General features: G+C 48.2%; 1 protein-coding gene and 1 long non-coding RNA gene across 11 annotated transcripts in view; both read left to right on the top strand.

Moving 5' to 3' along the window:
• The window catches only part of LOC132526893 (uncharacterized), a 41,074-nt gene extending 37,650 nt beyond the window's left edge, over positions 1-3,424 (top strand). For 4 of the 5 annotated variants that reach the window (XR_009542745.1, XR_009542746.1, XR_009542743.1 and 1 more), the window contains 2 exons: positions 585-837; positions 1,522-3,424. This is a non-coding gene — a long non-coding RNA (uncharacterized LOC132526893). The remainder of the gene's footprint in view (positions 1-584; positions 838-1,521) is intronic. The other variant, XR_009542742.1, reaches the window with a different exon arrangement.
• A 2,299-nt stretch (positions 3,425-5,723) lies between these two features.
• Positions 5,724-25,998, top strand: part of FLNB (filamin B) — a 138,559-nt gene continuing 118,284 nt past the window's right edge. For 3 of the 6 annotated variants that reach the window (XM_060161482.1, XM_060161481.1, XM_060161480.1), the window contains exon 1: positions 5,730-6,178. In XM_060161482.1, the coding sequence (XP_060017465.1) occupies positions 5,887-6,178 (292 nt within the window). In that variant the 5' untranslated portion in view covers positions 5,730-5,886. Of the gene's footprint in view, positions 6,179-25,998 lie in introns of all 6 variants that reach the window. The other 3 variants (XR_009542741.1, XM_060161483.1, XM_060161479.1) reach the window with 2 other exon arrangements.

Below are 25,998 nucleotides of genomic sequence, written 5' to 3'. Positions count from 1 at the left end.
GGCGGGACCACACGGAGGAGCAAGGCTACAGTGCATATGAGGGACCCACCAGTAAGGGGCACGTGGCTGTTACAGACAGTGCAGTAAACACCCTTGAATATCCAAAAGGAGCCCTAGAGAATGCTTTAGAGTCAGAAGACACAACGTTGAGCTCTGACCCTCTAGCTAACCACGTGGCCTGGAGCCTCCTTCCCGGCAATTCAGTGCCTCCACTCTCTTAGACCCTAGGGATAAACAGTCCCTGTCCTTGAGTGCTCTGAGAGTAATACTACTAATCCTGGCCCGCGGAGCAGTGGGGGCGGAGGGAGTGGATGAGATAAGGATGGAAAAGGGCTTTGTCAGCTGTCCAGCCATCCACAAAGGGGCAGTTCTGTTCCAGTTGGAAGACAGACTGGGCTTGCCAGGTGAGCAGCGGCTAGACAGGGTTTTCTTTAGCTGAAAAGTGCCCTGTGGCATTTGTCTGCACTTTAAAAAAACAAACCAGACCTACACATAAATCTGCCAAAGAAGCCAAAGCCAGACTGTGTGGGGAAGAGGGCCCAGTCATTTGCAAACTAATTTTTCTTTTTTTTTGGTGATTCCAGCAAGTCTGGGGTGCAGTATGGGGCAGTGAGTTCCACCTTGGGCTGGGAAGGGAAGGCCTCGAGGGAGGAAGCCAAGGTCCTCAGCAGACCCTGACTCCCGTACCTGCTGAATGAACAACACAGATGCCCAGTGGATAGTGGCCACTGCCTTCATTCCTTTGCCATCGCTGGACGAACTGTGCTCCTGGAAGTCAGGGCTGTGGGCTCTGAGAGCCTGATGAGCTTAGAGACTCAGAACTGGCCTCTGGAGTTGGTGAGACCAGGGTTTGAATCCAGAATCTGACACCTCATTCCCAAGGGACTCTGAGAAAGTGAACTGATTTTTGTTTTTTGCAGCCTCAATTTCCCTACTTGTAATATTGGGCTGATAACAATAGCACCAAGCTCACAGTGTTTTTGAGACGATTAAGAAAGATAACTCATGGACATGCTTAGCTTAGTATCTAGCACTAGGAAGTGGCCAGTTACTACAGCTGTAGGATCAAAGGAGAGAATAGAGCTAAAACCACAGTCACGTAGCCCATTGTGTGAATCCAGTAAAGAATGGCTTTCGTGATCACTGCTCTGCCCATTTTGATTTCCACCTTAGGAGGTGGGTGAGTGGGGTGAAGATCTGTGCCTTCTCCCAGCAGCAGCCTCACCTAATCTCAGGGCAGGGCTGGCTAGTGGGGCCCCTGCACGCTGCTGTTGCCTTTTGCCACCTTTTTTGGGGAAGGCCAGATCTCCCAGCAGCCCTCCCCGCTCTCCCCACCAGAGTGGGCTTCCTTCCAGCACCCCACTCACATGGTCCCAGGACCTTTGCAGTCGGGGCTGGCAGTGGAGCGTGAACCCTCCCACTTCTCCAGGGAGCTGCGAAGAGAACCAGCTCCTCTTTCTCTAGGGGGTGGAGACAGAGCAAATATTCTCGTTTACATTTTGCTCTCTTTCTTTCTGGCAGGGTGTGGACATTGGTGTAAAATTACAGCTGAGAAGGACCCTGCCCTGGGGGAAAGATGCATCTGGGGAGAACAGAAATTTATTTTGCAAGTCCTGGTTCTTCGTCTTCGCCTCCGTTCCCTTTGGAAAGCAGGCTTCTAAACCTGGAACTTTCAGTCTTCCTCTTTGATGTCCACTCACATTGTCACATAATCATGACAATAATAGGAGTATCAGCTCTCTCAGGTGACATGTACATGCTAAGTGCTATACATCTAGCTTCCCATTTGTCAGAAACTCCTAGGAGGTACATTGTTAATGTAGATTACAGGTAAGGAAATAAAGTCAGGGGCAACTGCAGGTCCCTGCTCTTAATCATGACTATTGCCTTTCTTAGTCTTTACTTAGTATCCAGTCTCTGTCACTCTGTGACCTTAGGCATATGACTACTCCTCTCAGCCTCAGTTTCCTTACCTGTAAAATGGGGATAATAACAACACCTCCTGGAGTTGTTGTGATGATTAAATGAGAATAACACTACTTAAGAAGCAGAAGCTTCTGTTATTATTATTACTATTACAACTATACTACCACTATTATTATTACACCTCTTTTTTTTTTAATTTATTTGGTTGCATTTGGTCTTAGTTGTGGCAGCCAGACTCCTTAGTTGTGGCTCACCGGCTCCTTAGCTGTGGTACGCGAACTCCTTGTTACGTACGGTGTGCACGTGGGATCTAGCTCCCAGACCAGCGATGGAAACTGGGAAGCTCCCTTTTACTTTTTAAAGGGTACTTAATAACTCTTTGGTATCATTAGAACATTTAAAGTTACAGTGTGGCTCTCATCATACTTATGTTGGACAGTGCAGGCTCTGTTAGGTCTTAAAACCCTTGCATCTTGCAAGGGGACAGAGATGACAGTTGCCCTCCTTCAGCAAGTGAAAACAGCAAGTAAACTTCAGCATAAAACAAGCATTGGGACCACACAAGCTGTGAGGGTGAGGGGACTGGGGGATGGGCACGCTTTTTCCAAGTTGGAGGGGAGAGATGAGAGCACTCTTGACGGAGGGACTGCCTGAGCAAAGGCCTGGAGGTGGGATTGGAGGAACTTCTGCACGCTTGCCTGGGTAGAAGAGCTCCCTCCAATCCTACTCCCATGGGCTGACCTGGCAAATCGCACAACTTTGAGAAGCAGGCTCACAGTGCTCCAACCTTCCACCCGATGTTCATCTTCAGGTACAGGTAGAATCTTCCTTGTGGATGTCTGTGAATTTGCTGTTGTCTTGTCAGGTCCATCCTGACATGTAGGGGTTACTGCTCGACTTATGTTTTCTTTGTCAGTTCCTTCTGACTGGGATCTCGCGGGGCTGGAACAGATTGGTGTCAACATCTGTGGGTAACAGACATGGAGAGGAGCCTTGGCTTCTTACAGAGACAGACTGGAGTCTGGGAAAATGCAGCTAATTCTAGATTTTTCAGCGTCTGGTTGAGAAGTCTCTGTTAATTTTGCCAGTTTTCAGTTACATTTATTGAGCGCTGATGGTATTCCAGGCACTCTGCTAAGAGTTTTGCTTGCATTATTTAATAACCCCAGGAGTTGATGTGTTGGCTCCATTTCCCGGATGAGAAAACACTCTTGCTGAGGTTATTTGTTCGAGGTCATCGAGCCAGGATAGCCAGAATTCACACCGAAAGCCTGAGCCTTTCGCTTCTCTACACTCTTCCATTCTGGATGGTTCTACCAAGAAGAGATCAAAGAAGCCTAGGAAAAAAATTTAGAAAACAGATTGGGTGTTTGAAGTGAAGACCTTGTCAGCAAAACTGTGGAATGCATTGGCTAAAACGCTCCCTGCAGAAATGCCTGCCCTGAGTTGTTCAGCCCTCATCTTTTATCACATATTGATAAAGAGCCATTTGAAGACCTTGTCTGCTTCCTCTCCTTGTCACCAAAGCCACTGACCACCCTCCTCCACCAAGGTTGCTGAATCCCCTTCACTCCCCATAAACTGCTTCCTAGGGAACTCTTAAGTGTCTTCTGATTGACTGGAGAGAATCACCAGCTTCATCCTAAGACAGGGATGTCTCAGCTCAGAGTGAAGTGGACTGGATATTTAGATGCAGAACTTATTTAGTTATGTGTGTCAAGACCTGGTGAAAACAGAAATATCTCATAAGAAAGGAGAACCTTAGTACATTATCAGCTGCTGAGTGAGCTGAGTTGATCACATTAGCTCCAGTCTCACCTAGCAGGGAGGAGGTCCCCTTCGGAGTGAGACGCTGGCTGATAAGTTTTGATGGATGCCTTTGGATGGAGGAAAGCATGAGGAACCAGAAGCCTTGGGCATGGGGTAAGTAAGATTACCTAAACTGCCTCTAGTGAATCTGTTGCTCAGATTGTGTGGACAAAGGCAAGGCCCAGGCTGGGAACAGCATGGGGTCTTTGAGGCATAGTACAGACTTTGGCGTTAAACCCAGGTACAAGTCCAGCTTTGTCTAGTGCTTATCAGCTGACCTCCAGCACGTGTCTTCACTTAACCACTAAGGAGGGGAATGAGACTTCAGATACTTACTGATCCCAACAATGGGCCAGGGCCGGGCAATACTGTCTTTCCCCCAAGGTGATTTTGAGCATTTCCAGTGCGGCAATCTGTCTGAAGAAAGCACTTCACCTTGTATACAAATGACCTGTTACAGAATGTCACCACAAATCTGCTGACTTCTAGGGCTGGAAGCCCTTGATATGTATTCATCCTGCCCAACCCCTCTTCCCAGCTGGGTCCTTAAAAGAATTAGAGGGGGCTTCCCTGGTGGCATGGTGGTTGGGGGTCCACCTGCTGATGCAAGGGACGCGGGTTCGTGCCCCGGTCCGGGAGGATCCCACATGCCGCGGAGCGGCTGGGCCCGTGAGCCATGGCCGCTGGGCCTGCGCATCTGGAGCCTGTGCTCTGCAGCGGGGGAGGCCACAGCAGTGAGAGGCCCGCGTACCGCAAAAAAAAAAAAAAAAGAATTAGAGGAAGATGTGACTGTGGATAACCTGAGATGTCAGCATGAGAAAGACTCTGCCTGATGTTGCTGGTTTTGAAGTTGGAGGAATAGGCCTCAGACAAGGAATTTGGGAAGCTTCTAGAAGTTGGAAAAGGCAAAGAAATGGGTTCCCTAGAGCCTCCAGAAAGGAATGCATCCTGCCAATTGCTTTGATTTTAGCTCAGTGAGACCTGTGAGGGACTCTAAACTACAGATAATAATGTATGTTTTTTCTGAAGTTTGTTTGTTTATTTTTGGCTGCGTTGGGTCTTCATTGCTGCGCGCAGGCTTTCTCTGCGGGCCTCTCCCGTTGCAGAGCATGGGCTCTAGGTGCAAGGGATTCAGTAGGTGTGGCACACGGGCTTAGTTGCTCTGCAGCCTGTGGGATCCTTCCCGACCAGGACTCAAACCCGTGTCCCCTGCATTGGCAGGTGGATTCTTAACCACTGTGCCACCAGGGAAGTGCCACCAATGTGTGGTTTTTTCAAAGACAAAGTTTTGGTAATTTGTTACAGCAGCATTAGGAAACTAATATACACAGCAAATTGTTGTTCATTTCTATCAGTACCATTAAGCTGTCTGTGATAGTTGATTTATACTTTTCTCTCCTATTAGTCTATGAGCTCCTCAAGGTTAAGTTATAAATTTTTCTTATTTACCATTGGTTGGCAGGCGCTAAGAAGGCTGGCATAGAGTAGGCACTCAATAAATGCTATGAATGATATTATAATTCATATGAGTTTAGTTAAGATGAAATGTAAGTTGTCCATTTCCTTCACGGTGTCCCCAGCGCCTAACACAGAGGCTGGCACACAGCAGGAGCTCAATAAAGCCCTTATTAAACCTTACTGAACCTGTAGGTGGATGAAATACCCCTCCCCGCCAACCCCTCCCCCGTGAACCAGACGGCCGTCCCTGCCCATTCTGTCCAGGTTCCTACCTCTGCACGTCCCCTCACTCTGGGACCAGGTGACCCTCTCCTGGCGGGTCTCCCGCCTAGCTTCCTTTAGCGGAGGCTGTGAGCACAGAGCGCGGCGTCCCGGGACCCCTTGCAGTTCGCGGGACGCAGTGCCCTCTTTGAGCGGCAGGGGGAGAGCGTGGCCCGGGAACTCCCGCCAGAGGGTTGGGACGGGGCGGGGCTTCAGGGGCGGGTCGGCTCAATGCGCAGGCGCGGGGCCAGACGCCTCGCGCGGCCACGGGCAGGCGAGCGCAGAGCAGCCCCGGCCGCGGCTTCGGAAGCACCGAGTTCGAGCCCCGCTCCCGCTCCCGCTCCGCTTCGGTTTTTCGCTTCCCCGGCCCCTGGGCCTCCCTACGCCCGTCCCCAGCAGCTCGCTGTGCATATTGCTCTCTCCGCCGCCAGGATGCCGGTGACTGAGAAGGACCTGGCGGAGGACGCGCCGTGGAAGAAGATCCAGCAGAACACGTTCACGCGTTGGTGCAACGAGCACCTCAAGTGCGTGAACAAACGCATAGGGAACCTGCAGACCGACCTGAGCGACGGGCTGCGGCTCATCGCGCTTCTGGAGGTGCTCAGCCAAAAGCACATGTACCGCAAGTACCACCAGCGGCCCACCTTCCGCCAGATGCAGCTCGAGAACGTGTCCGTGGCGCTCGAGTTCCTGGACCGTGAGAACATCAAGCTCGTGTCCATCGGTGAGTGCCCTGGCTGGGCCAGGCGCCGGCGATGTACACCTCGCGCCCCCGCGCGTGCGACTCCGCGGGGGCTGAAGCTCCCTGTCGCGCGACCCCACGGCGCCCGGCAGCCGCGGGCTGAGTGTGGGCTCCGAGGCCGGGGGACGTCGTCCCCGAGGGATGAGGACAAAGGGACCCTAGGCCCCCTCCTGGGAGCCATCCCCTGGGGTGCTGCTGTCGTGTGAGAGTTCCGCGCCGTGCGCCCCGGCAGTGCGTCTCTGGGGGGCGGTGGGTTGAAGGTTCGGGCTGGGGCCGCACGGGGAGAGGTGGGGCTGTGGCACTTCTCTGCACCTGGGGTGCCTCTGCGGGAGCTGGGGGACTGGAGACCTCTGGTCCGCCGTCCCTGGGGCTGGGGCCCTAGTCAGACGCTCCCAGGAGTGCTCGCCCAGCTGCGCCCAGGCCGCTGCGCTCGGCGGCCGCGGAATGGGCGTTGGCTCGGAGGCCAGGTAGGGAGGCCTGGGGAGGGACTGTTCTCTGAACTTGGGGCCCTCCCGCCAGGTGGAGATGGGGACCTCGCCGTCGCCGAAAGGGGTGGGGGCCCCGAGGTGGGAAGGGGAGCCTCGGGGGGGTGTGTCTTCCTCACTCCCTCTGCTCCCAGCTCAGCTCTGGCTCTGCGCCGCGGCTGCTCAGCCGCTGAAGGTATAATTTAGAGATGGTGGTGGTCACAGTAACTGCCGCCTAGTAGGGAGTCCCAGCTAGTGCGCAGCCTTCTAACAGGCTTCCAACAGCCTTATTTCGGTCCTTACACATGCTGCGAGCTGGGGCGTCATTAGACCTATTTTACAGACAAGGAGGTCCAGAGGGTTAATGGGCTTGCCCAAGCTAGCGAGGGTCTAGCGGAGAATTGAAGGAAGTGGGTGACAATTAAAGGAGACTTTGCCTTCCTCTCCCCGCCCTCCCCACACCAAGATCTTCCTGAGAGGAGGGAGGGAGTTGGTGTCGGGTTCCTCTCCCCCTGGAACTGGGGAGGAAGAATGAGAGTGAGGTCCCACTATGACCTGGGCTGGTTGAGGGCTTCTGGAAAGGTCACAAGGCTGCTGAGGGTGGAGGCCGTGATGGGAGGGGCAGGGGGTGTGTAGTGTGCGAGTGTGTAGAGTGTGTTTGCAGAGCATGTAAGTGTGCAGAGAATGTGTGTGCACCTATGTTGTGTGTGTGTGTTCTGCTAGGTGAGCCTCTTGCCAGGGAGGAGCAAGGGCTGGGTCTCAGGTCTGTTCCTGAGGAAACCAGGCCTTAGAGTGACCCCCTGACAGGAAGAAAGGGCCATGGGTGTGGCTGCTGGGACTTTCTCCTGCCTAGGACGGGTTTCCTTTAGGCTGAGCCTCCTCCGTCCTCTCCCCCGTCCTCCCCCACACCTGTCCTGGCAGGTAGGGCTGCTTCCTGGGTCCAGGCAGCTGCCACGGCCCAGTCAGCCTCCCCATCGAGGGCAGCTTCTCTGCAGAGGGAAGCCGGGTGGCACGCTGTCTTATTTTGTGGGCCCATCTCGTGTAATGAGGGAAGGAGAACCTCAGATTTCTGTTGGAATTCTTTCCTTTGCAGAAACCAGCTTTCCCTCGGAGGAATCTCAAGGGCTGGCTGGGCTCAACTCGGATCTCTTCTTTGCTTTAAAACTGTATATTTATTTAATTAACTGAACAAAGAAACTTAAAGTAAAGCAGGAGTATCCAAACATGACATGAAATCTCTTTAAAAAGCAAAACAAAACAAACAAAACCCAAACCACAGCACCAGAAAACCCTGGACTGCCTAATTTAGCAACTGTTTATGGAGGCTGCAGCTGCCTCCAGCATGGCTTCCCATCAGTGCCCCGAAACTGGGGGTCTCATTCTAGACTTTTCCTCCTTGATCCTCATGCTTTTCATTCCTGAACCCAACCAGGCCCTAGCGTCTTCCATCGTCCTGACGTGCCAGGGTTCGCCTCCCCTTCCCTGGTTGTGGCCTATGGACCTCTTCCCACCATAATTTACATCATTTTATTTTATTTTTTCCTTTTAAATAACTTCTTGGATCATATTCTCCAGGGTGGCATTCATGGGTCAAAGGTTGTGACCACATTTATGACTCCCGTCATTGGCTGCCTAAGTGTTCTCCAGAAGGACCTTACAACAAACAGGTTTTCTAGCCTCTGGAGGCTGGAGGGAAACTTGCCAAGTGCCAGGACTCCTGAGCAGGTAATGCCTGAGGCCTCTTCCCTCTGCTCCTGAGGCTATGCTGGGTAAAGGCCCTTCAGAAAAAATTCACATCCAGCGTGGACTTCAGTTCAAGCTTTCACTGCCTACGCTGCATTACCTTGTGCTGACAGTGACACGCGCTCCAATTTGGGGGCACCCACTCGGTGTTAAGCGTGTTCTGTTCATCACCCACCCCATTGATCACCACCTTGAATCCTTGAGTTCTGGTTTCCTTGTCTATATGATGATCTGCTTTTAGCAAGTCCCTGGGAGGGTTAAGCGCTTGCCCCAGTCCTGGCCAAGTGCTTAGAAAATGTTTGTTGTTATTACTGTGCTGGTTGTTAGTGTTAGTATGTCCATTTAAAGTTGGGGAAACGGGAGGGAAGTCACTTGTGGAGGTCACCCAGCGCTGGTAAACCAGGTCTGCCGAGTTGTTGAAATTGAGCCTTAACTGACCTACCTTTCAGTGTCAGAAATGAGTAAAATACAACCAGTTTCCCGCCTCAGAAAGCTCATGTTAACACCAAGTTTTGCAAGTCTGGGGTGTTGGGGTTGTGGCTGGACATCCACACGTTGAGCGTCTGGCCTCGAACAAAGCAAGGCCTTAGGTGAGGGATGAGGCTGGTCCTCTGAACTGTGATGAGGGCCCGTGAGACGAGTGTCGTGTTGGGAGGTGCGCAGACTCAGGTTGCATATTGCATCTTGTGTTGAGGTGAATTTGCTGGCGGAATGGCCGCCTTGTCTTCACTGGATTTTTTTGGTCTGTTTTTTTTGAGATTTCCTGCTACTCACAGGATAGCATTTCACTTCCATAATCTGGGAAGATATCTTTGAACTAATACAGGGTTTTGTATACTCTGGATAACTCCCAGCAGTATTTCATTGTGGGAATCATTAGAGTTGGGTTATAGGCGCCAGCTGTGTGACATGAGGTGGTCAAACGTCGCCAGAGCACTGTGGCTTTTCTGCCTACAACTCCCTGAAAGACTGCCCTGGCTGTTCACGTTTGTGATTCCTTGTAAGGTGGGCCCATCCTAGGCTCCATCCCCAAGTTAAAGTTCCTTCTTATATCCTGGGCAGTTCATAGTGAGGCCTCAGCATATTTTAATTCTAGTTGTCTGCCAGGAGCTGGCAGGTTTATTTACTTGTTTTTCCAAAAGCCTTTCTGCAGCACAGCCAACTTGGAGAAGAAGGGGTCTCCCAGCCCAAGAATGACAATCAAGGCAGGCTAGAAGTTTGGGTGGTGTGTTTTGGCTTGATCCTTTACGAAAAGGAATTCTTTCCTTTTTAAAGGATGTGGTCCGACCCTGATGTTTGCTTAAGGTACCTGTGCCAGGCCAGCACCGCAGAGCGGGCGGGGGTGTATGTTCCCAAGACCTCGGGTCACTGGGTGGAGTTTCCAGGGTGGTGGGTCACCCAACCACTCACCCTGTTTTCCTTCCTTGTGTCCCACCCCGACCAAAATAATGCACAAATAATCCTAAATTCTGCTCTTTTCTGTAACTACTTAGCAAATGCCAGTGTGTCTTTCAGGCAATGTAGTTCATATCCAGAGAATGCTTAAAAGGTAGCAAAGTAGCATGCTTTGTCAGAATTAACAAGTTCTGGGCCATTTGGAACAAAGTAACACATTGGTGTGAGCTAATTAAGAGCTCTGATTCTTGGTTCAAATCCTACTTGCCTCGAAGTAGCTATTAAGAAATTTCTGTGCACTGGTCTCCTTATAACTTAAATGGGGATAATAACTACCTCCTTTAAAAGTTGTTATAAAAACTAAACAAGCTAATATTTTTTAAAGTGCTCTGAACAGTTCGTGGCACATAGTTGGTGCTGTGTGTTTGTTAAATAAGTAAGGTGCTGTCCAGTAATAGTCTCAAAAGTCAAGCTGGAGGGTTTGCACGCTGAAAGGACATTTAAAATCGGCACCACACGGGGGAGACCAGCTTGGTTGGCTAATGTTGATTCCTGTTGCTGTAATAGGGTTATGGACTGCCCAGAGGCTGTCTCCTCTTTGGAAGGGGGTGACCCCTGGTTATGTTGTGGCTGCCTCCAGGGCCCATTCACACCAGCTTTGTTTCTGAGAGGTGGATGGGAGCTCGGAGCGGCTGGTCATTCCAGCCTCCCACCCGTTCAGGAATCTCTGGGCCAAATCATTTCCAGATGGCAGCTGGGCCTCTGCAGGCTCCTCCAGCACCGGTGGGGCCAGCATGCCAGTCAGCAGCTGCCTTCATTCTTGGAGAGTCTGTGCTGAAGGAGAGCTTTGATTTGGAGCCAAACTATGTCTCCTGGGCACTCCCCCTTCACCCTCCACCCGGGGAGGAGGGTCCTCCTTCTGTGCTGTGAGGCCGTGTCATGGGTTAGTTAAGGATGGCTGCCTTGCTCCTTGGGCAGCGGATGCTCAGGTTCGGAACCTTTGGGCCCTGCTTGTAGTGGCTGCGTGGCCAGGGTACCTCGTCATCCTGCTTTCTCTATAAGCAGCCTTCGGGTCAGCACATACCCGAAGCTAGTATAGCCTGAAGCTAGACTGCCAGGATTCTAATCCCCACTCTGCCCCCTAACAGCTGTGCAACTCTGATCCAGTGCATTAACCTTTCTGACCCTCAGTTTCCCCATCTGTAAAATGGAGAATAATAGTTCCTATCTTAGCGTTGCTGAGAGCATTATATTTGATTTGTTTAAGTTACAGCGTAATGCTGGTGTTGTCATTATTAATATAATGGACTCTGTCTTCCGTCTATCCTCTGGCCAGTCCTGCCACTGTCGTATGGTGTGTTAGCTATTCCCTTCCCCCAGCTTGGAACCTCTAATGAAGGTGCCCCCCAAGATCCTTTTTTTCTTTCTTTCCTCATTCAACAAGAATATGAAAGATAAACTCTGAGCCAGGCTCAGTGCTTAGGGCCACAGGAATAATGCGAGTCATGTCCCCGGCTTGCCTTACACACTGCTGAACACAGAGGAGAGACAAGTCACCAGGGAGTGTCCTTCTCAAACCTTCAGGCACACATGAATCATCTGGGAACTTTAAAATGTTGGTCTGGTAAAAATGTCGGTCTGATTCACTAGATTAGGGGGAGTGAAGCCTGGATTCTGCTCTTCCAGAGAGCTCCTAGTTGCTGTTTGTGGACCACCCTGTGAGTAGCAAGGATTGAGATGACAAGCCCTCTGGGGAGGAAGAGCACCTTCCCTCAGGCTGAACTGGGCTGTCTGGAGGGCTTCCTGGAGGAAGGGGCTGTTAAGCTGAGACTTAAAGCTTTACTAGAATAAGGCAGGTGAGCAGACAGTTAGTCAGGCGAGCACAGGAGTAGAAGAGTGTGTCAGGTGGAGGTTGGAGGGGTGGTGGAGAGGTAGGCAGGGGCTGACTCACAAAGGGCCTTTTGAGGCTGGAGGCTGCCAATCAGGCATCTTCCTTGAGGGGGCTTGGGGGTAAGGTAGGTGAACCCAGCTGAAATGGATCATCTAATCTGGGGATCTCTCCACTGTTGCTCAAGTCATTCCTGCCAAGAAAAAACATTGAGCCCTGTCCTCATATATGTACGTTTATAAGCTGTATACCTATGCCACCCGTCAGTCTGTATATTAAATGTTACTGCAGTAGAGCTTAGTTTCTTTTTAGATAATAAGTCCAAACAGAAGTTCTTCCTGTGCTCCGAGGGATTATCTTGTGCACCCTTGGGGTACATATACACTATGTGGAGGCCCTATGAGGGCCTGCATGTCTACATTTTCTTTTTCTTTTTTTCCACATTGTTATTATTCTGCATTTAGGTTTCATCTTTAATTGTCCTCTGTTAAAGAGGTAGATCTAAAATTATAACCCCTTCCCCCAACAAGTTGAACCAAATGAATAAATCCAATGGAATGAGCCATTTCCATCTAAATGCATGCTATTTCCTGCTCTTAAAAAAGATTAAAACTGCCTTTCATGGTGTTCTACTAGAAGCCATTTTACATTACTGTTGTAAATCTAGTTCTTCATTAAACATGTTCGATAATCACCAGATTGACTCAGGTTATTGGATGGTAAACAGCAGTACTTTCTTCTTTTCGGGCTTGAAAAGTGGCCTGGAATTTATAAGGTGCCTAGCTACTTTTCTTGGGAAATTGAGTCCGTGTTGTAGGAAGAGAGTTTATTTTGACAGTGTTGACTTCCTCCTTTCCCCCATCATCAAAACCTGGCACAGGTGGACAGCTTGGCAAGGAGGACACCTGTGCTCCTCTGCATATTCCTTGGCTATCCTTGGTACCAAGAATGCACACGATGATGCCATTTGTGTACCAAATGGCAGTGTGTGCACACGCATCCTCTAACATATTCAATAGTATCTAGCGTTTCCCCATGCCTACTGTGTGCTAAGCATTGTCCTGAGTGCCATACCTTTATTACTTCCAATCCTTATTATGAACCCTGCAAAATGAGTGGCTTTATATCTATTTCCATTTTATTGCTTTTGTTTTTGTTTTTTTTCTGCGGTACGCGGACCTCTCACTGTTGTGGCCTCTCCCGTTGCGGAGCACAGGCTGCGGATGCGCAGGCTCAGCGGCCATGGCTCACGGACCCAGCCGCTCCGTGGCATGTGGGATCTTCCTGGCCCGGGGCACGAACCCGTGTCCCCTGCATCGGCAGGCGGACTCGCAACCACTGCGCCACCAGGGAAGCCCTCTATTTCCATTTTATCGGTGAGAAAACTGAGGCTCAAATATGCCTCACTTCACATGCCAGGCATGATTCTTGCCTGCATTAAACGGTACAGTGCCTTTTTAAATTTTTTTTTTTAATGTTAAAGTTGGGTTTCACACTTGTAAAGTAAAATAGATATATTGTAGTGAGAGATTTTCTACTGTTTTAGTCCTGTTCGTTTTTATTTTGCTTGAAACTAATCATTTGAACTTGATTAATGTGAAACTGAAATTTCCTTCTACAAAACAAAACTTTCGCGGGCCGATTTGCTTCACTGTTTCCGGTAGCATAGAGCTTTAATGGGGGTCTTCTTCCCAGTTCTGGAGACAGCTCTCTTGTTCCTTCCCTGCCTTTGTTTGGTTTCCAGGGGCAGTGATTTCACTGCAGGTCTGGACAGCAGGGACCAGCTGAAGGTCTGCTTTGGGGAGCCAGGCAGGGCTTTCTTTGAGAGGCCTGGAAGCCAGAGGTGAGGAGGTGCCTCCTGGCTGCAGTCCTGTGGGGTTTGCAGTGCCCACCACTTATGGGTGTGGATGGGTGGAGTTTGTTGAGGTCCAGCTATGCTGGGAGATCCTTGGTGACAGTCGACATTGGCACAGCTGTGCTCAGTCAGCAGTGACCCCACCCCACATCGTTTCCTTCTGCTTGCTACCTGTAAACATTAACCGGCAGGAGGGTGTGTTGGGTTGTGCTTGCCGCTGAACAGAAGCTTTCTTTCCCGGCTGGCACTCGACCTTTATCAGTCTGGCAGCCCTGTTACAAATGGCTGCCTGCTTCCAATCCAAGCCAGCGGCTCCCACTCACGTTCAGGGAGACTTGTGGGCAGGCCCGTTGCTGTGCACCGCGGCACCGAGCTGTGTGCTCCAGGGCTGCACTTGTATCCCCAAGGGCTTCTCCTGCAGCGCAGCTCCTGAGAGAGCAAGCTGGTCTGGCCGGCCGTCTCGGTGCTCAGCCTCCCCAGAAATTGCAGGGCTGGCTTGTTGAAAGGTCTGGGCGTTAACACAACACTCCTGTTCTCCCTCTCTGAAGGCCCTTTATGCTGGCATGAATTCCTTTTCTCATGGAGATCTGAAAGCTCTTTTGACTAAATGGGTCACCTTTCTGGGTATTTTCATAAGGCTGGTCAGCTTTTGCCATGCCAGACAACTTTTCTGGAATTTCCGTTCAGATATACAGGCAACCAAAGAGGTTGGATTATTTGGAACACTGTGGAATTTTGGCTTTCGAGCTACGGGGAAATGGGTGGGGATTGTGGCAGAGACAGTGTAAATTCGCTGCGTCCCATAAATTAAGATTTTGAGATTAGAAGAGGCAGGCAGCAGTCAGCTTTCCTCTGACAAACAGGAGTGGTGTTGCTTTCTGCCTCGTGCTGCTTGTGACCCAGGCAGCGGCAGGCCTCCCGCGTAGCCTGGGGGATGAAAGGATTCTCAGTGGCTAACATCAGATTCCTCCAATCTCCCCTGCACCCCCCAAGAAAATAATCAAGTTCTTATCATGCTGGTACTGCACTGCTTGTGTGCACCTCCCTGAAGTGCTTTATCAGATATTCCGGGGAAACAAGAATTATTTGGCCTTCTGCAGCCTGCTGGGAGCATGGCTCAGCCTGGTGCTTCTTGCTCAAGAACAAAGCTATTGTTCCCTTGGTGGGGTAAAGCAGGCCAGAGGTGGCGGACCAGGCCCTGCCATCCTAGGGAACCTCAGGTGCTGAGGCCTTGGGGCTCAGACCCTACAAGGCCTTTGTGACTTGGCAGTTCTGTTAATTGAACAGAGTTCTGGGTTCTGTTTTTAAGATTCCTTGTCAGAAGGGGCAGAGGCTGGAAGGCCGAGGGTATGCTGCTCGTGGGACCGGGAGCCCCTCAGTGCAGCTCCCAAGCCATCCGGGGGCAGAACCCAGAAAGTGTTCTGGGAGAAGGAGCCTTGGTGGATCCTGGCTTGCAAGCACCTGGGCAATGGCTTGTCACATTCCTCATCTCCACTAAAAGAGGCAAGCTGGCACCTGGGGAATGCCTCTCCTGCTGGGGAGTCCTTTACAGGAAATGATCTAGGTGTCACGTTACGCTTCCTGTGGGGCGCGCATCTCTCGCCATAATTGTCCCTTTTTCTTGGCACTTTTGTTTGACAGGCGTGGGGAGTCACACCCGAGGTTGGAGGGCGTGAGACCCTCTCCTGGACACCCACAGCTCCCCCCTCCCCCAGTGCCATTCCATTTCATGGCTTACTAAACTGTATTGATCTCCTGACTTGCCTGTGTTGTTCTCCCACTGGGTCACGACTGCTCCAAGAGCAGGCGCTGTATCTCTTGTTTACCTCTGGGGCTCTGAGCTTGGCTCTTAGTAGGAATATAATAAATAACTTATCAAATAAATAAACAGCCTCTAGCATAGATGGTTTGAAGAATAAGGCTGGTACTTTGACTTGTTTGCAATATATTTGCTTTCAAAAAATGCAGAATCATAGTCCTTTGCAGCTTATAAAGAAATGGGAATTATGTGAAGTGGACAACTGGGTCTGGGGTCCCAGTAGAACACCTCGTTTTTTGGGACAGTGATGCTGAATTTAAAGAACTCAGCACTTCACAGTCATTCTTGACTTAGAACATCTATGATTTACATCAGCTGATAGAGAACAAGGCCTTTTCCGGGTTGACATGTGAGGCTTAGAAATATGAATTTATAAAAGGAAGCCACTGAGAGTCACTATGATCACAGTAATAGTTTTGTTAATAATAGTGAATATAGGGCTTCCCTGGTGGCACAGTGGTTGAGAGTCCGCCTGCCGATGCAGGGGACATGGGTTCATGCCCTGGTCCGGGAAGATCCCACATGCCGCGGAGCGGCTGGGCCCGTGAGCCATGGCCGCTGAGCCTGCGCATCCGGAGCCTGTGCTCCGCAACGGGAGAGGCCACAACAGTGAGGGGCCCACGTACCGCAAAAAAAAAAAAAAAAAAAGTGAATATATATCAAGCACCTGTAGTACCAGGCATTGGGATAAATGTTTCTCAGTAATAGCTAAATGAAACCTCATCGCAACCCGGAGCGGTAGTTATTGTGGTAACCCCCACTATACAGACAAGGAAACTGAGGCACGCCCAGATCAGCTAGTGAGTATGTGGCAGACTATGACTCAAGCCTTCACCTGAGATTTCAGTCCCCGAAGGAAAGCCATCAGCTCAGCATGTCTTCGAAATTAACTTCTAACAAGTTATTTAATATTGAACAGTTGCATTTGTAGTTCTTTGTAAAAAAAAAAAAAATTGCAAGAACTTAGAGAAATATAAAGAAAAAACATCATTTGTGAAAAATCTTAACCAATCTTTTTCTGTTTTTAGGGAGTTTTGCTTTCAGCGGCCTTTTGGTCAGAATGGGGAAGAGGGAGATGCATTTTCTCAGGAAAAAAGAGGCTGTGGACTGGAAACGTTCTGTGAAATCATTTTGGTCACACGGATGGTTGTAATAAGATTCATCCTTGAGTTATTGCTGAGCTGTGGCCAGCATTAAAATTGGAGGTCTTGGTTGAGGCTCATCCTGGTTTGCAAATCTCCCTTCGTCTAGAAATATGTTTTGGTCGACCACGGAGTGGGGGTGTGCCAGCCACTTCTGTCTCTTAAAAGCTTTTAGGACCAACTTTTAGTGGGACTGCCAGGGTCTCTTAATAATAGTTATTATCTTTGGATACATTGTGACCTTGTCTCACGATTAGCCCAGCACAGAAAGTCTTTTACCTTTTAGTTGCTAGGCTCCATTAGCTGTTCAAATATGTCTCAATTATGCGCCCTAACAATGCAGTCGGGCAACTTGGTTCACCCTTGTCTGCCTGGGAACTTTTAGATGTCTGAAGATTATCTGCAGCCCTGAGGTCTTCATTGGTTTTTTGGAGACATCATTTTCTCAACAGCCCTCAGGACACCAGGCCCAGGGAATCATCCTGTCTTGGTCTCGTTTGAGGCAAAGGAGATAGAATGTAAACCACTTTTAGTACAGATTGAGCCATTTCCTGAGGGTGCTTAAGAGTATGGGTCCATAAGACCCTGCTGGGAGACTTGGGGCAAGATGCTTGACCTCTCTGAGGTTCTAAGCCCCAAGCTATATTAGTACCCTACTCTTGGTATTATTGAAGATAAATGATACGTCCCCTGTAAAGCATTTGATGCAGCCCTTGGCGGACAGTAAGGGCCCCATAAATGGTGGTCATTGCCTTCCTCCCCCTCCCTCTCCTCCTAATTCCTGGGCCTCTGGTGGCCCCTTCTGACTGGAAGAAGACATGGCCTGACTGTTTTGTAAAGGGTAGGTGGGTGGGAATGCACCAATACATTGGTCAAAGATACCTCATACCTAATAGGCTGTTTTTAGACGAGGAGGTGGCCTCAGATTTTGAGGGCAGGAGCCATGGGCCAGTGGCATTGTCTGGTCTTCCGGCCAAGCTTCCTTTAAGGATAGAACACAGGTGCCAACTATTCTTGACATCTTCCCCCACTTTCCCTTTCTTCCTACTTGGCTAATGGAGCTGTTTTTTAGCTAGCTCATTTGCCCTCCTTTCTTTCTTTAATCCTTCCTTTTTGTCTCTTAGCATGTCGTTTGCTCCCATTTTTTTCTTTCCTGGTGCTGCTCTCGCGGAAGTGGCTGTAACGCCGTCCGGGGTCCAGGGGATGTGCTTGCTCATGCGTCTGAGTCTTGGCTCTGCCCCTTGAGAGCCGTCTGACCCCAGCTTCCTGTTCTGTCTCTAGGAGCCCGTCTTTTGTGTGCAAACTGTGATAATAGAGTGCTCTGCTTTACTGAGTTCTCGGGTATAAAGAGAATGTGCATCTCTAGCCCTTAGTCAATGACAGCTGCTGCTATGGTGATGTTAGCATTGCATTATTACTGTGTAGCCCTACCCCCTCCCACTTACCCTTTTCAGGCCTTAGTGGAGGAGGATGAAGAGGGGGCAGCCATGCTGGAGGGGAGGCTGTGCTGACTGCCTTGGGCACTTTCAACCTGAAACCAAGCAGGTTAACCCAGGTGCTCCTCCACCCCCAATCCCACTCCCCCAGCCTCCTGCCCTGGCCCTGGGCACCGCCTTCTCTTTCTTCTAGTCTTGGCCCTTTGACATCTGGGACCATGGTGGGGCTGCCTGCACCACCTGCCAGGATTCGTGCTGCCCTGGGTGTGGTCTTAAACCTAGCACTGTCTAACCTCTTGTCGTGGATCTGGCGACAATAATTTTACAGTAGTGCTTGGAAACTGTACTGCTGGGGTCACACCAGCCTGTATCAAGGTTGCTGGGTTGGGGTGAGCGAAGGTGGCTGGCAACAGCAAATTCTGTGGCTCCTGAGACCAGACGATGTGGGAGGTTGGGGGGCGGGCATCATTCTCTGTTCTTGTCAGGGATACGCTGGTCTTTGCCCAGACAGGCCGAAGGGATCTGTGTCTTGTGTAACCGCGTGCTTCCCCCAGTTGGCCCTTGAGTACAAGCTGTCTGCTCTGTCGTTGGCTGGGCGATATTTCTGATACTGCGGCCTTTTAGGGGAGTGTCATTTTTAGGTCATCTTTCGTGGGGGCAAGGGAGCACCCAACACCTTCCCCAAAGGTAGAGTTTGCGGGGGTTTTACCTGAGTGAGTGACGAATGCAGATTTTCACGTTTTAATACTGGGAAGATATTAGTCAGCCTGGGTACTGTTTCCACATGACAGAGGAAAAATTTAAACCATTACGCAATGGCTTTTGTTTCACCAGCTAGTAAAGTTGACCATCAGGCGTTATCAATAAGATCAGCAAGTGTTAGTTAACCCGCTGTGCTTCCGGAGACCAGTTTCTGGTCTTGGAAACGGCCCAGAGCAAGTTGGATTTGGCAGGATTTCGGGTCCTAGGCAGATGGCAGGACCTAGACACTGGATCCTAGTCCCAGGCCTGCTTCTGTCATCACTGGGGCCTTGGAGAGGCCCTACCTCTCAGAGTGTTTCCCCATCTGTAAAATGGGACATCTGTCCCATTTCAGTGTTCCCCCAAATTCAGTCATTTGTAGAGGAACCACCTTTATTATTTTTGCCATGTCCCGTATCTCTATTTCATTTTCACTCATCACCACCTGCCTCCCCAACCCTGCAGCTGACTCATTTTTAAAACAAATGTATTTGAAAAGGAGACTTGGTGTCACTATCATAATGGAAAAGCAGTGTCACTAGGTAAATCGAAGGTAACCATAAATAAACCCAAAACAGTGTTATTAAATCCCAGGTGGTGATGTTGCCTGTTCTCAGTGGGAGGCCTACTCTTTCAGTTAAAAGGAAAATTAGCCAAAGATGGAGAGGCGTTCAGAGTAACCTACCCGCACACTGAGCCTTTGTCCTTGACATACGCTGAAGGGTTGAGAGAGAATTGGAAGGGGAATAAAGTTTTCTCTGTGATGCAAAGGCACTCTGACAGAGCACCACCGGGAGCTCAGAGTAGTAATGTATAGATGCTTTGTTCAACAAATACTTGTGGAGCCTTTACCGTGCACCAGGAGCTGTGCTGGAGGCTAGGAGCATAGAGGGAATTGGGACTTGGAAGAGTTGTTAAGAAAACGATTTTTTTATAATTTGAGTTTTTTTTTTTAATAATTTGATTTTTTTTGAATGAGCAGTAAACCTATTTCAGTCCAGAATGATTCTAGAGAAACTAAATATATTGAAATTGTATCATTGTTCTTATAGTATTAAGATAATGATCGATCTTAACCTTTTATGTAATGATAACCAATTTTACCTCCCTAAAGCCTGGTTTGAGTTAGAGCTTCCTTGGAGCCCATGTCAATTGTAAGTAGATAAGATAAAACAAAATGGCCTGTTATACTCTTTGCAAACCATCCCCCCACCCCTCCATTAGCATGTCCTGTAGTTTCTGCAAAGCAAGATAGACACCAAGATTGGATCTCTGAATTACCTCAGGCTAGTCTCCAGGAATGGATGGATTCTCTGAAGTAGTGGGGTATGAGACTGAGTCTGATTTTCCTGTCCATGTGCTAGCTGAGGACACCACCTGCCTCCCTTGGGTTTCTGGGAGGAGGGAGATTATTTAAGAGTGAGGACTTGGGAGTCAGGCAGCTCTGGAGTTGAATCTGGGATTTAGTGCATGATGTAGGATTGAGTTACATGATTTCTCTGGGTTTACAAGTGTTCAGTGTTCTCACCTATAAAGCGGGGATAAGCATAGTTTCTACCTGCAAGAGTGGGTGTGAAGATTTAATGAGCTAAATTTTGTAAAGTACTTGCCACATGGGAAATATTCAGGAAGTGCTGAAGTCCCTTACTTTTCTGATTGAAAGGGTCAGGGCTTTACTACTCCAGGCAGGTGATGAGTGAGGTTGAAGGGAGATGTCAGATTTGGGGTTTGGTTAGTTCATGCTGATTGGCTTAGATTTGGGACAAATGGTGTCGTGACCCCTAAGACATCGTGTATGGGTCGAATCCGGATGAAATGGATAGCAAGAACAGCCCCCAAGGCGGAAGTGGGGCAGTAAAAATCCTTTCAGCTGCAAGGAATGGGACCCCGAAGTGGCTCGCTTACATCAAAATTGATTGACTCATGTCATTGAGCCTGGACAGTGTGGGTTATAGGTTTGTGAGATCCAGTGACTCAGTGATGTCATCAAGGACCTAGGTTGTTTTTTGTTTTAATATTTATTCATTTGGCTGCGTTGGGTCTTAGTAGTGGCATGCGGAATCTTTTCATTGCGGTACGCGGCCTTCTCTCTCGTTGTGGCGTGTGCGGGCTCCAGAGCACGCAGGCTCAGTAATTTTATGCGCGGGCTCAGTAGCTGCTGCGGCGTGTGGGCTTCGTTGCCCCGCAGCGTATGGGATCTTAGTTTCCCGACCAGGGATCGAACCCACGTCCTCTGCATTGGAAGGCGGATTCTTAACCACTGGACCGCCAGGGAAGTCCCAAGGACCTAGGTTCTTTGGGTTTCTGCTCTCTTGGTTTCATTGATCCTAAGGCTGGGACTTCCCTGGCAGTCCAGTGGTTAAGACTCCACACTTCCAATGCAGGGGGTGCAGGTTTGATCCCTGGTCGGGGAACTAAGATCCCCATATGCCTCACGGCCAAAACATTAAAAAAAAAAAAAAAAAGGATCCTAAGGCTGATTCCCCTTGTGGTTTCCCATAGCAGAGATTAGCAGAGACTTCTTCCTGTGAGGCTGAGAGACAGTTCCCAGAAGCTGGCAACAGATCCTACTTATGTCTCATAGGCCCAAATTAGATCACATAGATACTTTTGAACCAGTATCTGGCAGGGGGGATAGATTGCCCTCAGACCTTGAGGCCTTTTCTAGAGTTGAGGGTAGAGTCACTTCTTGAAGGTACACAGGTCCTATTGGCAGGGGTAGATCCAGACTCCTATCAGAACTCTTCCAGGAAGGGCAAAGGGGGCTGGATGCTGGGTGAGCCTGTTGTAGTGGGTGGTATCAGAAAAGGGGTTGGACTTGCTTGGGGGAAAGGAGGAGTGTGATGGGGAAGACGTGCGTCTTATTCCATAGGCTTCTTCCTCCATCTCTCTGCCTCTCCCAACGCCTTTGTTTTATACCCAGGGGCCATGCCCACACCCTCTTGTCCCTCCCAGATACCTTTGGTACGCCTTCCTGCTTCTACAAGACCTCCTCCTCCATGCTGATTTATTGTAGGAATCCAGCTGATTGTGTGTCATTTGTAAAATAGAAATAATTTGTGAAGCATTTATTGTTTTTTCCTAGTTAAGAGTAATATATGTTTTTGCATAGAAATGGGAAAATGCATAAAAATAGTAAAAGAGGAAAAAAAGCTTATAATTTCACTGTCCATAGGTAACAAGGAATTGTTAATATCACCTTCCGGTTTTTCTCTACAAGTATGTATATAACACATTATAAATAGCTTAGGAGCCAAACTGGATGTAGTTTTGTATTTCATCATTTGATGATAATTTCTTTGTCATCAAGTATCACTTAAAAACTTGATTTCTTATAACACTCCATCATAAAGGGCATATCCTTTTAAAATAAATTATGTCAATAAACATGGAATACAAAGCAATAAAAATAAACTAGAACTCTGCTTAGTTTGGGTTCTCCTGAGAGTGGTCTGGATACAAGGACCTGCACCCAAGTAGAGGTGCCTTTTTGGGGTGGGGTGATCCCAGGAAGTAGGAAGGAGGGACGGTGTGTGAGACAGAGAAGTAGAAACCAATATTAAGGTGAATTATCAAGGTCACTGCTGTGGGCGGCAGGGGCTCAGTTCTGCTGGAAGCTCCTGAGAAGTGTACAGAATGCCTCTAGAATTGTTCATCTGGAGAAGGACAGGAAGCTGGAGACCCACCAGCTCCTCTTCTCTCCATGTCGTTCATGATGGAGACATGAACTCCCTCGAACTTCCAGGCGGGGTGCCCATTGCATGCCAGCTCTGGGGGGGCGGGGGCGGAAAGGGAAAAGAAAAGGCGTGTGCTTGCATAGGTAGGTGGTCCTGGGGAGGAGATTTGAGCTGGCACAGAACTGCCCACCATATCTGTGGCTGAAATCAGACATGGGCCAAGGGGATAGATGCAGGCATCAGCAGCAGCATCTCCAAGCATATCACCTTGGATCAGTTTTACAATGTCTAGAAGAAAAAGCAAATTGCAGAAAGACAGATACTCTGTGATACTGTTTCTATGAAGTTTTGCATAGGTAATAGAAATACAGCTGTGTCCACGGGAATGATCATTACCGCTTTGGATAGTGGTTGCCTAGGGTAGGGATGAAGGGTGTACAGACATGAAGGGGTGTGCAGGGGCTTTTAACTCTTTGTAACATTTTATTTCGTCAGTTGCATGGTGGTTGTATTTTATTATGCTTCTCCCCGTGTGTGTGTGTGTGTGTGTGTGTGTGTGTGAAATATTTCCCTTTTATACTCTTAATGCTAGTACAGTGCATTATTGAAAATGGACAAGGGAAGTTAAAAGGTACCCTAGTTTTATTTTGTTTGTTTGGGCCCAGCTTGTTAAAAAGAAAACAAAACATCCTCAAGATGTCAGGATGATATTAAAACAAAAGATATTTACACTTATCAGGATTTCTCCCTCCCACTCCCCAAGTGTGTGTTGAAACTCCTGAGTTAATAACCTTAGAATGTAAGGCCCCTCTATTGTTTGTGAACACTGCAGGCTTAGGTTTCTCAAAGGCAAAGAGAACTTCTAACATTTGCCTCTGGGAGCTTCTAGTCAATGGCTTTTTGTCTAAGTGAAGGAGATATTTCTCAAGGAGATATCTCAAGGGATTGCTGGAATGTTTGCATTGTCCTTTAAATTGGGGGGAAAGTCCAGAGTTAGGGATGGTTTGACAGTAGAATGAATGTTATGAGATTGTTGCTTTCTAAAAACACCTTTGGCCAAAATCAACCTCATCCATTTTGTGGTTTGGTGGTTCCTAACTAGGGGGGGCTGTGGTCTTGGTGTCCCAGGCAGCTGAACATATGAGCTCAGAAATGTTTAACTTTGAAAAAACTACTTTATTGCGGGTATAACTGACATACAGCAAATGACACATTTAAGAGTATACCATTCAAAGGCAACAAAAGCAAAAATGAACAAGTGGGAATACATCAAACTGATAAGTTTCTGCACAGCAAAGAAAACTATCAACAAAATGGAAAGGCAACCTACCAAATAGGAGAAAATGTTTGCAAATTATATATCTCGTACGGGATTAATATCCAAAATATATAAAGAACTCATACAACTCAAAAGCAAAAAACCCCATACAATGGGCAGAGGATTTGAATGGACATTTTTCCAAAGAAGACATACAGATGGCCAACATGTACATGAAAACATGCTTACATCACTAATCAGAAATGCAAATCAAAACCACAATGAGCTATCACCTCACAACTGTTAGAATGTCTGTTATCCAAAAAAAGCAAGAAATAACAAGTATTGGTGAGGATGTGGAGAAAAGGGAACCCTTGTGCACTGTTGCTGGAAATGTAAATTGGTACAGCCACTATAGAAAACAGTATGAAGTTTCCTCAAAAAATTAAAAATAGAACTATCATCCAGCAGTTCCACTTCTGGGTATTTATCTGAAGAAAACAAAAACACTAACTCAGAAAAGGTATATACACCCGATGTTCACTGCAGCATTATTTACAATAGCTAAGATAAGGAAACAACCTAAATGTCCATTAATGGATAAGTAGATAAAGAAAATGTAACATATGTGTATTACATATTCAGCGATAAAAAAATAATTCTTGCCATTTTCAACAACATGGATGGACCTCGAGGGCATTATGCTAAGTGAAATAAGTCAGAGAAAGACAAATACCATCTGATCTCATTTATATGTGGAATCTTAAAAGAAAACACACACACACACACACACACACACACACACACACACACACACACACACACACAAAACCAAACTCATAGATGCAGAGAACGGATCGATAGTTGCCAGAGGCAGAGGTTGGGGGGTGGGCAACATGGGTGAAGTGGATCAAAAGTTACACTTCCAGTTATAAAAAAGTCATGGGGATGTAATGTATAGCGTGGTGACTATGGTTAATGATAGTGTGTTGCATATTTGGAAGTTGCTGAGAGTAGATCTTAAAGGTTTCATAAGAAAAAAAATTAGTCTCTATGTATGGTAACTAGATGGTAACTAGAATTATTGTGGTGATCATTTTGCAGTATATACAAATATTTTAAAAAAGAGATAGAAATTATTGCATCTACTGAACTGAGGGCAAAATCTCAAGTTCTAAACATCAGTCATGGGGCTTCCGTGGTGGCACGGTGGTTAAGAATCCGCCTGCCAATGCAGGGGACATGGGTTCGAGCCCTGGTCCAGGAAGATCCCACATGCCGCGGAGCAACTAAGCCTGTGCGCCACAACTAGTGAGCCTGTGCTCTAGAGCCCACGAGCCACAACTACTGACCCCACATGCCACAACTACTGAAGCCTACGTACCTAGAGCCCGTGCTCCGCAAGAAGAGAAGCCACCGCGATGAGAAGCCCGCACACCGCAACGAAGACCCAACGCAGCCAAAAATTTAAAAAAAAAAAAAAAATCAGTCACGTGCCATGTTTCCTGTATTTTGCTCTGAAAGAAATCTTGCTGAGTCTCTATCAGAGTGACTTTAAAGAAAAAGTGTACAGTTTGAAAATTAAAAAAAAAAAAAAGAATTATCTAAAAAAGTGTACAGTTTGATAAGTGTTGAGATATGTGTGTGTATACACACACACACACACACACACACACACACACACACACACCTTGGGAGACTATCACCATAACCAAGGCAGGAAACGTGTCTATCCAGCCCCCAAAGTTTCTTGTGCCTTTGTGGAATTCCTCCCTCCCATCCCCAAACGATCACTGATCTGCCTTCTGTCAGTAGGTCAGTTTACAATTTTTAGGATTCTATATAAATGGAATCTTACAGTATGTACTTAAAAAAAAAATCTCCTTTCACCCAGCATAATTATTCTGAGATTGATGCTTGATATTGCATGTATCAACAATTCATTTCTTTTTATTGCTGCGCAGTATTTCACTGTATGCGTATACCGTAATTCTGTTGATGATATTTGGGTTGTTTCCAAATAAAGCTATTATGGACATTGTTGTACAAGTCTGTGTGTGGACAGATATTTCCTTTTATTCTGAGTGAATGGTTGGATCGTATGGTAGGGATATGTTTAACTTTTTAAGAAACTGCCAAACTGTTTTCCAGTTTTTCCATTTTCCATTTCTACCAACAGTGTATGAGAGTTCCAGTTCTTACACATCCTAGCCACAGGGAGTGATTTTTTTTTTCTTAAAAGAATAATATTTTTGGGCTTCCCTGGTGGCGCAGTGGTTGAGAGTCCGCCTGCCGATGCAGGGGTGGCGGGTTCATGCCCCGGTCTGGGAGGATCCCACATGTCGCAGGGCGGCTGGGCCCGTGAGCCATGGCCGCTGGGCCTG

The sequence above is a fragment of the Lagenorhynchus albirostris genome, chromosome 10 (assembly GCF_949774975.1).
Source record: "Lagenorhynchus albirostris chromosome 10, mLagAlb1.1, whole genome shotgun sequence".
Classification (NCBI taxonomy): domain Eukaryota; kingdom Metazoa; phylum Chordata; class Mammalia; order Artiodactyla; family Delphinidae; genus Lagenorhynchus; species Lagenorhynchus albirostris.
The sequence above is the reverse complement of the archived record's forward strand: the minus strand, read 5'-3'. Positions and strand labels throughout refer to the sequence as shown.